Source organism: Diprion similis, chromosome 13 (genome assembly GCF_021155765.1).
Source record: "Diprion similis isolate iyDipSimi1 chromosome 13, iyDipSimi1.1, whole genome shotgun sequence".
Classification (NCBI taxonomy): Eukaryota; Metazoa; Arthropoda; class Insecta; order Hymenoptera; family Diprionidae; genus Diprion; species Diprion similis.
This window is the reverse complement of record NC_060117.1, coordinates 6,187,407-6,200,583: the sequence shown is the minus strand read 5'-3', so window position 1 is coordinate 6,200,583 and position 13,177 is coordinate 6,187,407. Positions and strand designations below refer to the sequence as shown.

At 34.6% G+C, this 13,177-nt stretch overlaps 3 protein-coding genes across 4 annotated transcripts in view; 2 read left to right on the top strand and 1 right to left on the bottom strand.

Annotated features, from left to right (window-relative positions):
- LOC124413791 overlaps positions 1-1,397 on the bottom strand; it is an 83,065-nt gene extending 81,668 nt beyond the window's left edge. Inside the window, exon 1 of the mRNA XM_046894563.1 lies at positions 1,022-1,397. Within this exon, the coding sequence (XP_046750519.1) occupies positions 1,022-1,285 (264 nt within the window). The 5' untranslated portion in view covers positions 1,286-1,397. The remainder of the gene's footprint in view (positions 1-1,021) is intronic.
- Positions 1,398-5,832: 4,435 nt separating this feature from the next.
- LOC124413881 (acyl-CoA-binding protein homolog) lies at positions 5,833-8,288 on the top strand. The gene is made up of 3 exons (XM_046894671.1): positions 5,833-5,964; positions 6,998-7,112; positions 8,127-8,288. The coding sequence occupies exons 1-3, from the start codon at positions 5,950-5,952 to the stop codon at positions 8,258-8,260; spliced, it is 264 nt and encodes an 87-aa protein (XP_046750627.1). The 5' UTR covers positions 5,833-5,949; the 3' UTR covers positions 8,261-8,288.
- Positions 8,289-9,589: 1,301 nt separating this feature from the next.
- LOC124414266 (acyl-CoA-binding protein homolog) lies at positions 9,590-13,165 on the top strand. Of its 2 annotated transcripts, none has more exons than XM_046895276.1 (4): positions 9,590-9,743; positions 9,848-9,907; positions 10,702-10,816; positions 11,812-13,165. In XM_046895276.1, exons 2-4 carry the CDS (start codon positions 9,893-9,895, stop codon positions 11,949-11,951), a joined length of 270 nt encoding a protein of 89 aa, XP_046751232.1. In that variant the 5' UTR covers positions 9,590-9,743; positions 9,848-9,892; the 3' UTR covers positions 11,952-13,165. The 2 variants fall into 2 exon arrangements, with proteins under 2 accessions (XP_046751232.1, XP_046751233.1); XM_046895277.1 differs by having other exon boundaries at positions 9,592-9,751.
- The last annotated feature ends 12 nt before the right edge of the window (positions 13,166-13,177 follow it).

The following is a 13,177-nucleotide window of genomic DNA, read 5'->3' as shown; positions in this document are numbered from 1 at the left end:
TTCTAGGCACACCATGTATACTCACACCACGTTCAGTCCCACTCATTACGTACATACAAGCATAATTATTGTGCGAAAAAATAGACGTGCACAAATATGTTCAAATTACAAATTCGCGTCTCCTCGACTTGAGTGTATTATTTCTTTTAATAAACCACAAACGCTTGTGTGGGTGACAAAACGATTCGCTTTCCCTCTTCGGTGTGGAACTGTGCATAATGTCATCTACAAAAATACACCTGTACATACAATTATATGTATAGATAGGTACGTGTCTGTTCGACTTATACAACACGCGATGATACGATCCACGTGCACGAGAAAATCGCGTTCCATGTCTTACACGAGTACCTGTATAAGTTCCGATCGAAGCTGAAGTACGATCATTTTCATTACACGTACATACGTGTGTGAATACTGATGTATATTGCGTATACTATATATATTCACACACGATCGGCATTCGTGCTTTGAAATCGAAAACAACTCTTCTATACTATAAGGTATTCCGCGTGTGGTTATATGCATGTGCATGACATAAAAACTTGAAATTCTCGTCATCTTTTCATTCCAACGCTCACTCCGCGCTACATTTCGATTATGTTTACAGGATGATAAAAATTCTTTTTCAAACTAAGAATATACTGTGAGTGCGTTCCGAAATTATCTTCCAATACTGTCGACAGTCTTTTATCTCTTTTGCGCTCCTGAGTTTGTTACTAGCGCTGTCTCTATCCTAGGGAGTTTTTTTCACTGCAGCTAGTTTCGGAACGCATCCTTTACGTAGATATGCGATTGTGTATATAACTATAAAAATTTCTAGTCATGATTATTATCATTTTTATCTTTTTATTTGAAAATCTAAGCAATCTGATGAAATAAATAAATAAATAAATCAACATATAAGCCGTGATTGTAGGGATCTATACCAATTTCAGAAAATATTTCCCATCACCGTAAAAAAATAAAATTTCTCTCAGCGTGTATAAGGCAGTGTTGTTATTACACCCATGGGACTTACTTTAAAACTTGGACGTCGAGACGACGTCTTCCCAGAATTGGCCGCCTTCCTACCGGCGTCGGTTTTATCAGCTGTCTTAGCCGAGGCATTGCTATCATTGCTGTCAATAGGCACCAATTGCAAAGGCAGCCTGGCTCTCTTCAAGGCCAAACAGTCTAGCGTAGCATACACGATCTTATCCGGTGGTTCATGAGGTTTCGTCGAAGCACTCTGCAGATTCCTGTGAAGAAAGCTCCGATTCGCAGTCGGTGATCTATAACTCATTTCTCAGTCACTCTAGGCGTACATTCCAGTCATATATTACAATATATCGTGTATTATTGCGTCTCCGTATTTCTTCCTCTTATTATTTCCACTCATAAGTGTATATATGTATATATATATAACGATGATATCGAACCGGCTGTAATCTGGCGGCGTGAAAATTCAACGTTTATCTCCGAATTCTTTCTTTGGAATAATGTGTATTCGATGACCCTGCGAAACCACGTGAAACTACGATGACCATCTTACGTAACAAGTACTTTTGAATTTCCTCAATTTTCCATTGATCATTGCACTCCCTTCTTATTCAGCACCGTCGTCAAGCTATAAGGAAGGTGTGTCACTTGTAGACTTGTACTCTTATACGTTTAGGTATATGTTAAATTCAGATAAGAATTAGCCTCGTGCCAACGGCCGTAATCGCGCGTATTACATGAAAATACGCCTGCAGTTTAGGGTGCAATGCCGCAGTTCGTTTATAACGATGCTTCGAATTTTCACCGTTTTTTCCCGCCGCGCAATCCTTGCGCACTTCAGAGACTTGGGAAAACTGACAATGAGTATTGACCTCAAGTCGATTCTCCAAATCAATACACGATTCGCACCCACGATAGATACGTATATAGTATCACTTTGATCGTAACGACCACACGTCACGCATATTACAATGCCGATTATTATACACAATCACACACACACACGCACACGCACACAAAGTGAAGACAAAACTTTTAAAATCCACGTATATATAGTATAAACGATGTGAATTTCCCGAAAATTTCTTTACAATTTCTTACAGTGCTGAGAAATCGTTTAGCAATACGTATTCATCGAATTCGCAAGTGTTCCTGCTGCGCTAAGACTTTGAGTATAATAATCAGGAAAACTGACGACTGTTTAACGATAGCTTACTAATTACGATTATTTACCGACCATTGGGCGAGTGTCGGAAGTATATTAAAAACTTTGTCACTGTACGATCACTTCACGTCATATGAATGTATCAACTGTGCCTTGAAAACGTTGCGTATATACTGGTGCGAGAATCCCAGAAGTACAGTTAGATATTTTTACGTATATCTATACATACATGTACAAACATATTACACAAATACATATGTATATACATATGAAAGAAAAATAGTGAAAAAAAAAAAAATGTACAAAAATAAAACAAAAAAAGAATTTAATAAAGATTAATTTATTACACAGCAAAGTTTACGGAGCGCGTGACACGTGTTCAAAACCTTAAAACGCGACTGTTTGTCATTATTTATGATCTACATTCGCGATCCTTTAGGATCTCGGTTGCGGACGATATGATTTAGGTATTCGCGGAATGATGGGTACCAGCGTAAAGATACAAAAAAATGAGAAAACAAAAAAAAAAAAAAACGAGAAGAAGTTGAAGCGACGAAAGAAGAACGAAGAAACGGACCCGTGAGACAGAAGTGCGCGCGCGACTCGTATTTTGTTGTCTCAGCAATTTGTGCGCCTAGTCAGTGAAGCAGCTCGGGTGTCTCCGACGATTCACTCGGCAATCTTCGCCTTCGGAAAGTGGTGCGTCAGGGAACTGAAGAATTCCCGCATTCCAACGCAGGTGAGCAAGGAGAACTTGCGGTTCTCGACACCAATTACCTGCCGCGCAATCAGCCGTGATCGCTTCATACGCAATCAGACAAGAATGACGAAAAATAATGGAGTATTTTTACCCGATTAATCGATTTTAATCGATTGTTTTTCAAACTCGATTAATCGATTATAATCGATTGAGCATTTCCATGCGATCTGTTTTTGTTTTTTACAGCTCCAACGAACGATGCGATACAATATCAATTTATGGGATTGAAGTGTTAATTATTATCGTTGTCTTAGTTGCTAAGTAGCTATTTGATATAATTAACGAAAGATAAAAAGAATGTTTTCATTTTACATTGAAAAATGTTTTGAATTACGAAACTTTGGTCTCGTATGCACTGTTTTAATAAATATGAAATAATCTGGTAATCGATTCGTTTTACCGATTCAATCGAGTCATGTTCGATTGTTTTTTTGGACTCGATTAATCGATGCTTCGAAATTTGTCCTCGATCTCGTCATTTTCGAATTTCGTTGCTTCTATGGTAAATGAAATGTCTGAAGATAACAAGTTTCCTAAGATTTATCGAAAACTCGTAGGGTCTTGTTTCGAAGTTAATTTAAGACCCAAACTCTTCGAATTCTCTAATTCGAATAACAGAGGACCCTTGGGATTTCGAAAAAGCTGAAACTTGATAAATTGTTTGGAAAAACCTGGAATTTTGGGTACATTTTTTCAACTATCTTTCCAGAAATTCAGTAACTATACAATGTTATATAATCGTGAGAGTTACGGGTACAGTTATGAAATTTCGCATGATTATAAGAATGATCATTGTAATTGTAGACAATTAATGAACGGGACCGAGAAACCGTTTCTTGCTTTTCTACCACGACCCACATATTCCGGCGGTACCAGAAGATTTGAATGAGGTTGAAGAAATTTGTTGATGCAGGTATAAATCGTCGGATGAAAAGTTTTCCTAGCTTCGTGCATTACATTAGAGTCGTAATATTATACTTGGGTATAAAAACGAGTTTCATAAAGGAGTTTTAAAGTAACGGTTCTTCGATTTCGGAATTATACAGTCCCAGCTGCTGAGACGAGCACTGGTACAAAGTTGAACTGTTAGCGTACTTCTGAACAGATATTATTCTGCCGTGAAATTATTCTAACTTAAAACTTGAGACATCAATTGAAGAGAACAACCCTCACCACTCTGAAAAACGGCAACGAAATCGAACGGAACTGAGTCAATGATTTTCTGAAGTAGGATGACGCTCGCATATGAGTCGTAATCTCATATACAAATATCATACACAGACAAATCGGAGTGATTCAGCCACCGGCAATCGTATTGCGGTATTCGATAAAAAACTCGCTTCATCGTCAACCGAGGTCTACAATTACTCGAGCATAACTCGGATTGCCAGATCGTACAAACAGTCATCGTCGATGATGCAGATTCCTTTGTGGACGGTTTGAAACTCTTGGAAAATTGTGTGCGCAATCGTGGTTTTTTTTTGTTCTCTTTCTTTTTTACTAGTTGACCAGATGTCTTCACACAGTTTATTCCTTATTATTTTAATACTTAATTGAACATTATATTTGGAAGTTCAATAGAAATTTGTCCTTTTTTTCTTCGCCTTTAGGAAAACCAGTTTTATAGGCCTCTCTAAGGCTCTGAAATTCCAGAAGTTGACTAGGTTTCTCAACGTGTCTAGGCACAGCTGCTCTAAATGAACGTTACATCGTCTTTATATGGAACTTCGAATTAACTTTAGATGTAAATAAATTCAATTGCAGGTTAAAAAGTTTACTATACCTACTTGTTGAGGAATTTCGAAACGTCGGTAAATCAGAATCTTACTGTGGTATTATTTTTTTTTTGTTTTTTAATACCTACTTTTTCAATCAATCGTAAACAAAAATTATACCACATGGTCTTTTCGATCTTGAAGTTTAAAACTTGTTAAATTTTTCTCAACGAATGGCATGACTATATGGAAATATAGAAATAATCGTTGCACGGTATCTGCATTTCTGCACTTAGTATTAAGAATCAAAATTAATGTTAACGTATTCTAAAGTATCCAACTATAATAATTTTGGAATACTCGCAACTTTCCGCTCCTCAACCTATGCAGATTTCAACAATACAGAACATATAAGAATAGCACGAAAAAGAGGTGCCATGTTTTTGCGTAAAGAAATTTTTGCTTGACGTCACTAAAATGGTCTCCTAAATTCTACTATTCAGCTTTGTACAACAAACGATCCGTAACGAGAAACAAAGTAATTTTAAGTATTCTTTTAGAATACGTTCGAAAAGCTATAATACTAGTTATTTCGATCGGTCAAGTAGGAATTTAACGCCAGCTTATCGTTAGAGGAGAAACAGACGAGCGGTCAAATATTGTCTATAAAATTTATTTTCAACGCTGCCTTATTGTTTTTTAAACTGCAACTTTACATCCATTTTATTTTATGATGTTCTTATGCTGTCCGGTTGTGTACCGGAAAAAAATTTATTACAAAAGCAAAAAACGAATTATAAAATTATGCTCCAGGCATAATCATATTGAAGTGATAAAGCCAATATTGCGGGTTTTGGTCACCTCTTGTAGTAGCGTGCGGTGAAGTATATTGTCTGCATGTATTTGTGTATAACATGTATATACCGATTCCATTTCTAACATAAGTAAGATAGAGGAACTCGTTTCTAGAATAAACTTAACTCAAATAATTAATCATTAGCTAAAACCCTTGATTATAATATCTCTGTGGTATGTATTAGATTTTGAAAGCTGGTGAATTTTTCCAGTCACGTAATAAGGAATGTAAAAATCCCAGACTATTGGATTACAGTGAGTAATGATCATACTTGATAGGAAAAATGAAAAAATTGAAATTGCGTAATTATTCGCTTTTAAAATTTCCGCGTGTTTGAATGTTTTTGATCGCGTGGATAAACTGTATCCCGTCACTGAGACGGCATTCGGACTTTTTGTTCTATTAAAGAGTGGGGACGGCGAAATACTCGGTCAGTCTACTCTCAACCACCGAAGATTTCACACAACTCAGAATGTCGCTAGATGAGGTGAGAGACTAAAATATAATTATTAATTACCAATCCGTATAATTGTGCCACAAAATTGAATGTGATTTGAAGATTTCTCAATCCCGTAGTGAGAAACGAAAATTATCAACTTTCCAAACAATATACGAGCTTTTGATTATTACTTATGATTATCCACTTCACCGATTATGGTGTTAAGACTCGGAAAATTTTAATTTTTGACAATTGATCTGCACGCATTGTGAAACTTTGTTATACAATTAAATAATATTGTTCAAATGCACAGCAATTATTTACGCGGATTTCCTATCGCTAACAATAAGTCGTTAAACTTGCTTTATTAGAAATTTGCAAACTATGAAAATGAAAGAAAAACTACATGAAGTATGCAGTTTCATTTCACGTAACATTTTGCACAAATATCTTGCCTAGTTACTCATAATTTGAATTATACGTTTGTGTGACTATACTGAGAAAATCAGTATCGTTGTAACGACGGTTTAAGATTGTTGAGATTACGTGAAAATTTTCAATATGAATAGTTATTCAGTATGATTATATTTGTCAATAGTTTCCTACATTTTCTAAGTAAAGTAATACCTTAACATCAGTTTATTGTTGCGCCAAGATCAAGTTACATCGAAATAGTTAAAAATAATGGTAACGTATACTAACTCTTCCTTTCAGAGCTACGAAACTGATTTTCGATATTAACATATTATATCAAGCGAGGCCATTGAATTATTGACTTATTGAAATCGAATGTAATGAGAACGGACCGTAGAGTTGCCGACCGGATGTGTGGTAAAAAAAATGGAAAAAATGGTGTTCTTCCTAACAGTGAGTGAAAGGTCCGCACTTAATGGCCAGAGTGATTAGAATATTTCCAATCGAAGGAACAGCAATAGGCTTGATCGTTGAACCTCGTACCTGTAATTAATGTGTGAAAATATTTCTAAGAACACCCGATATTGAAATCGCACATTTTTGCGTCGAGTAATTCTTTTTCTTATTATTCTAATACATACTTCGATATATTGCTTGTTACATACAGAAATTTCAATCGGCCGCCGCAGCCGTAAAATCTCTAACGAAACGACCGACCGACGACGAACTTTTGGAACTTTACGCTTTCTTCAAGCAAGGAACCGAAGGAGACAACAACACCCGTAAGTATAGAAGCGAAGTATTCAATTCCCCGTTTTTTAGTTCACATAATTTATGAAAACGTCTGCAAATAAAATAAGACTACAGTTACAAGGATAAAGAATTAAAGTTTAAAATGCTAGTCCAAAGGACGACGTATGTGAAATTTTTTTTTCACTTTTTATGTACCTACTCGACGCGTGTACTTTTTTTCTAATGCAAAAAGAAGATGTGATTTCAAAGCCTTGTGTGTGTGTGTGTTTTATAATGTATATGACGTTCAGTTTCGGATTTTGTGATCAAAAGAAAAATGTATAATCATTATGATACATTGCATGCCAAAAAATAATTAATTCATCCTTACGTAGGTATAAACATTTTTTTTTTTTTTTTTTTTTTTGCACAGTGATAAAGTGTGATTAATGTGTTTGCCTCGAATGGATTATATAACGATCGAAGTACAATCGTATTCGTCGTAATAAATGGTGTGTAATTAATTACGAGGACGACAATCCGTTGTATATAAAGTTAAATAATAGGATATACATGCAGATAATAGTAACAATTTTAATTATATTCTGAAAAAATTTCTCGCCAAGTAAAACACATGATTAAATCATTCAATCGATTCTCTAATTTAATTTAACGATTCGTTAACTGCAAGTAAAATACAGCAGAATGAACACATTCGTCATGAGTCATAAAAATTTCACGTTATTCCAGAAAAAAAAAAAAAAAAACTATAGACTTTATATCAAATCAACAATTACAGAGTTCTTAAATGGCTACGAAGACCATTTATTTAAATAAACTGAAAAATACTTGAGGAAAATTGTTTTTTCTCTTTCGAGTTGTAAAAAAAAAAAAATCGGTTCTTACTTTACTGTGTAATGTTTAGTCATTTTTCACCTGTCCTTTACTTTTCATCTGCAGTGAACTTTACTTTTTTTTCTTACCAACGATCGTCGGGGTAAAAGAGCATCTACAACAGAACAATTTTAATTATATCAATAATTTTTTTTTTTCTTCAATTACAGCAAAGCCAGGTTTGTTGGACCTCAAAGGAAAGGCAAAATGGAACGCGTGGGACAGCAAACGAGGCACATCGCAGGATGCGGCTAAAGAAGCGTACATTAAATTCGTTGACACTGTGTTAGCGAAGTACAAATAGAATTCAGTAACCGTAATCATAATAATAATAATAATATTGTTAACAGGAAAGAGGATTGATACATTGAATGAGTAGAAATTTTTATATTATGAAATCATGGGTATAGAAACTCGGACGAATTTCCTGTATCGCTACTTTTTCACTATCTACATGTTACTTAATCTCTGCTAAACTGTCGTGGATAATCACACATGTATGTATACACTATAAAGTGCGGATAAATTATAAAAATAAAAATTATTGATATCTAATGTTATAACGACAAGCGGAATAAAATTACGGCAGTGAAAGAAATTTAATTTTGAATTATCACGTAAAAGTGATAAAGTGACTAAAAAAATGTATATTTAAGCACGTCTGCATATTAATGCAGTAATCTTATAAAATGATAATTGTATCGAGTTTGTTGCGTGGAATGGTGATAACGATACATGCACGTGGATATAATCTGACGTGATAGTGTAATCCTATCGCTTTGAGATTACAAACCTATAATCAGGAGGCTTAGAAGAGGTGAAAATTCTGTGATTAATTTCTTTGCAGAGAAACGAAAATAGCCGAATTTTTTAAATATCTTTACCTTGCACCACCCAACAAAATAATATGTAAGCGCGCAACTATTCGTGATCGAAATCTTTGAAATTCGGATATGAAAGATGCTGAATGAAAAGTTGGAAAACCGTGAAACAGAATGGGATTAGACAAGTTCAACATATCAAATTGAAATTTGTCGAACCGCGTTTATATTTCCATTCGATAACTGTTGAACGCTTTACAGGTTCAAAACTGATATTCGTTTCGTAATAGCGCAGTTCGTCGAATAACGTTAATCGTAGTTGTTTCCCAAGTTGTTTCCACGTATTTCAGATATTCCGGACGATTTAAAGTCCCCAGTGACATCGATATTATATTCATTAGTATAATTATAACGACGATCATAATGAATGATGAACGAAGAAAATTCGTCGAAGATGATCGTTATGATAGTAATTTACTTCAACGTTTCGGACCGGTCAGCCATCTTGAGGCTACGATGAAAGAAAAGAGAAAGAAAAATGTACTAAAGAAAAGTACAACATATCCCATATACTCGGTGATAATTGAAAGAGAAACAAAAACATCATTGTTTTGTTTATTAGATTTTCAAATTGAAAAATGAGGTGTAAAAAACTAGTTACAGAAGTAATTTTTCACCAACAGAAAAATCAAGGTCAAGCGCAATGCCTCTTGAATGATCGTCAACTTAAGTATATACGCGGCGTTTCCCCCACTATGTGATTCGAATTTATAGATGGCTGCTAGCGAAATGAACGCACGATACGATTGTAGAGGCGCTTCCCAAGTTCACAGTCCACTTCACCGCAGCCAGCCAACGGTTAAGTCAAGTGTAGTCGACAACGCGGGAGGCCGATTTTTGTCTCTCCTTAAAAATCACCTTACGAGTTGACCTTGAATTTCAAAATTTCCCTCGCATACTCGAAGGGTGAGTAGGCAGGGTTAATTTTTCTTAAATACTAATTTCGATTGTAAAATTATGTATGTATTGTACCTTCCACGGTATATTTGTTGATAATTTTATTCTCGTAGGTAGAGCCATCTGTGATTCAATCAGATAACTAACTTCGCTGAAAGATGTCTTTAGACGAGGTAAGCTACCTTTGCAGCAGAGCATGTTGAAGTTGGTAACGTTATCGAAACAATTGATGCTGATATAAAACCGTTGTTTCGCAATTTTCGTTGTAAAAATAAGAAAATAAATGATTTTTTCTCAACGTTTTGTTTTGTAACGTTACTAACTTCAACCTCGTAGTAATCGATACATCTGTTATTTATATATATATATCACACATTCGATTAGTTTTCAAAATAATACCGTTTGAATTTTTTCTAACCAGTGATGTTTTTTTTCTCTTTGGATTCTCCTTTTGACTAAAACTTACTCTCCAGTTAAATGACTATCATTAACTTAACTCCTAATCAGATTGCCGGTCAAGAAGTTTATCTGGAGAAAGATAAATTTAAAGCCGGAGGCAAAAATATCTACCCATAATTGTCACAAAAAATTTCTTTTACCTGCGATTGGTCAACTTATCATTCCATTTTTATCGCAAGTATTAGACTCAACATTCTCTTCGGGTATTTTACGCGATAAAAAAAATATGTTGGAGACTAACGATAAATGCGGGTATTTTTAGTCACGTATAATTTAACTCAATGTGACCTTTGAGGCGAGTTTAATGAACGCGTACGGAAAAAAAAAAAAAAAATGGTCATGGAAATGATACATAAAGATGCGAATGATAATGCGAAACGTTGTTGAACCTTGATTTGAAATGAGAAACGTTGTGAATAATGTTTAAGGCATGCTAATAATATTGGAACAATTAAAGGCCAGCTGAAGTTTCACTAATTAATCGCAATCTCATGATTCAACTCCACAGAAATTTAATGCAGCTGCTAAAGAAGTCACCGAATTGGCTTCTCAGCCTGCCGATGCTGATCTTTTGGAAATTTACGCCTTGTTCAAACAGGCAAGCGTTGGTGACATCAATACAAGTAATTACATTACGAATACAATTTAAAAACTGATTTTATTCCCGCCAATATTTAAGTCCATGGATCTACTCGATGCTTTGATATTTTCAATTATTCCAAAAATTTAATTCAACTCCGTATACACTATCGCTAATCGTGAGCGATTAATATGCTGGAAGTATGAAAGCAACGAATAGACTTCGATTCTACAATTCATGCTAAAACGATAGTCAACTCATTAACTGTGTGTGTAAGGTATCTGACAATTCTCATGCAACAAGAATCATTCATTATTCGGGAATAACTGCGAGAAAATTCTCGCAGATGTTAAGTAAATCACAAATAATTGTGGCTTACGAAAATTCGACATAAATTCTAAATCAGAAGTAAAAAAAAAAAAACAGAAAAAACAACGGCTCAAAGCCTATTTATATTTAATGTTGCAAAGTACCTAGAGTTTAGGTAGATGCTAAAACGTTCGATATCCCTAGGAACCCGAATACGGTGTTGGATGACTACTGCTCTACCGACTGCGCGCAAAACAAAAAAGAATCTGCAGCGCACGCCCGGTAGTGCAAACGGTGCTCAACCAACATCGTAGGTCGGAAAATTCCAGGGATATCGAACGTGTCAGAATCTATCTAAGCTCTGTACATTTTCCAGGACCTATACCTGTACCTAAGTACAATATGGCGTCGGCGCCAGTAATCAGCTGATCGTATTAAATAGGCATTTATACCAATTATCAAGGTACAGAAACGATCGTGCAAGCTGTTAGACCTCCATTTCGTGATATTAAATTCGCGTAGAGTAAAATATGCGATCAAAAACAGTTTTTATAATTAAATACGACCTAGTTAGTGTAGTATATGTATGTACCTCGATATTTACCGCCACCATTAAACTGTTCGAAATTTTGAATAGATATAATCTCAAAAATAACGCATTTGCTCTGTCATGAATTGTGTTTTAAGAAATAGTTACTACACTTTATATAATTTCTCAAAAATTTTCAGCCCGACCAGGCATGCTTGATTTCAAAGGAAAAGCGAAGTGGGATGCTTGGGAACAGAAAAAAGGAATGAGTCAGGACGAAGCCAAGGAAAAATACATCGCCAAAGTCGCATCGCTTGTCGCTTCTATTGGCAAAAAATAAAACCTTTTTTTTTTTTCTATAAAATTATGCGTTATCTACATAGTTGGATGTCAATTTCTTCTTTTGTTACTTTTTTCACTTTTTTTTTTTTTTTTTGTTTTTTTAACAAATGAAAAAACACTTGTAAAACACAAACAAACATTTCACGCAACGCACAAATAATATGTCCGCATAATTATTGAACCCCAGCTAGAGCTGTTATCAATTCAAAACTCTCACTATTTATTTCGCGGATCATTTACATAATCCGTATGGAAATGTTTCGTATTTAAAATTGTGCAATATGTATATGGTATGTTTTGATAGTTACCATGCCTAATACCAAGTAGAAAGGGTTAAATTATAACACGCATAATGTTATAAATTAAACGTTACGTCAACGTTATGTAACAAACCGAAATATACTTAAATATATTACCTATTATATTTATTATGGGGTTCTAAAAATGATTTAATAAAAGATGATTTACACTCGCTGATGATATTGTGAATCATTATCACCTTTGTTAACCGAAATACGCATTAAATCGTTACGACATTCGAGGATACTTTCGAAATTGCCAACAGTTGTAATATAGATTCGTTTTTAGGGTGGAAATTAATTACCGCTGTTTCAACAATTATTAACATTATAATGCCAGAGTACCGGAAACAGGTTGGAAAAAATATGGCGATCAGTATAGGGTGCAAATAAAATTTTTTCTGAACTTTCAAATTCTAAACAAAGGATTTTACATCGGGCCGTAGACTTTGAATTAAATTTCGTTTCATGTCGAACATTTCCGTAGAAAGAATTTTTACGTATTCTTTTAAAACTCGCATTATTTGTTAATGAAAGGATAATAATAGTGAATAATGGTAGTGTATTTTTCAGAAGCTTAACATTTTTGTCTTATCATTATATACACATACGTAGTCAATTAATTGCTTAAGAAAAACGTACAGTGGGCGATACAGTTTTAAAGGGCAGACTGGGCTTGGATTTTTAATTATATAAGCTAAGAATAAGGGATACTCGCTTTATTTTGTATCATCATTTATACCTGACGCACACACCGAACGAATGATTTTCACGATTAAAATTTACCTTCCTTAACAAAATAATTAAGAATAATTTATTTGAATATTTATCTAGATATTATAACGTAGGATATTTAAAATTAGAATGGGTGTTATTTCATTATGTGTAACTTATAATATATGTGTAGTGTGGTTAGAGCGTCGCG

Excerpts from the sequence above, each read along its gene's own strand:
- LOC124413881 (XM_046894671.1), top strand. Across the intron at positions 7,113-8,126 it reads CGAAGGAGACAACAACACCC|CAAAGCCAGGTTTGTTGGAC; the intron begins GTAAGTATAGAA and ends CTTCAATTACAG.
- LOC124414266 (XM_046895276.1), top strand. Across the intron at positions 10,817-11,811 it reads CGTTGGTGACATCAATACAA|CCCGACCAGGCATGCTTGAT; the intron begins GTAATTACATTA and ends AAAAATTTTCAG.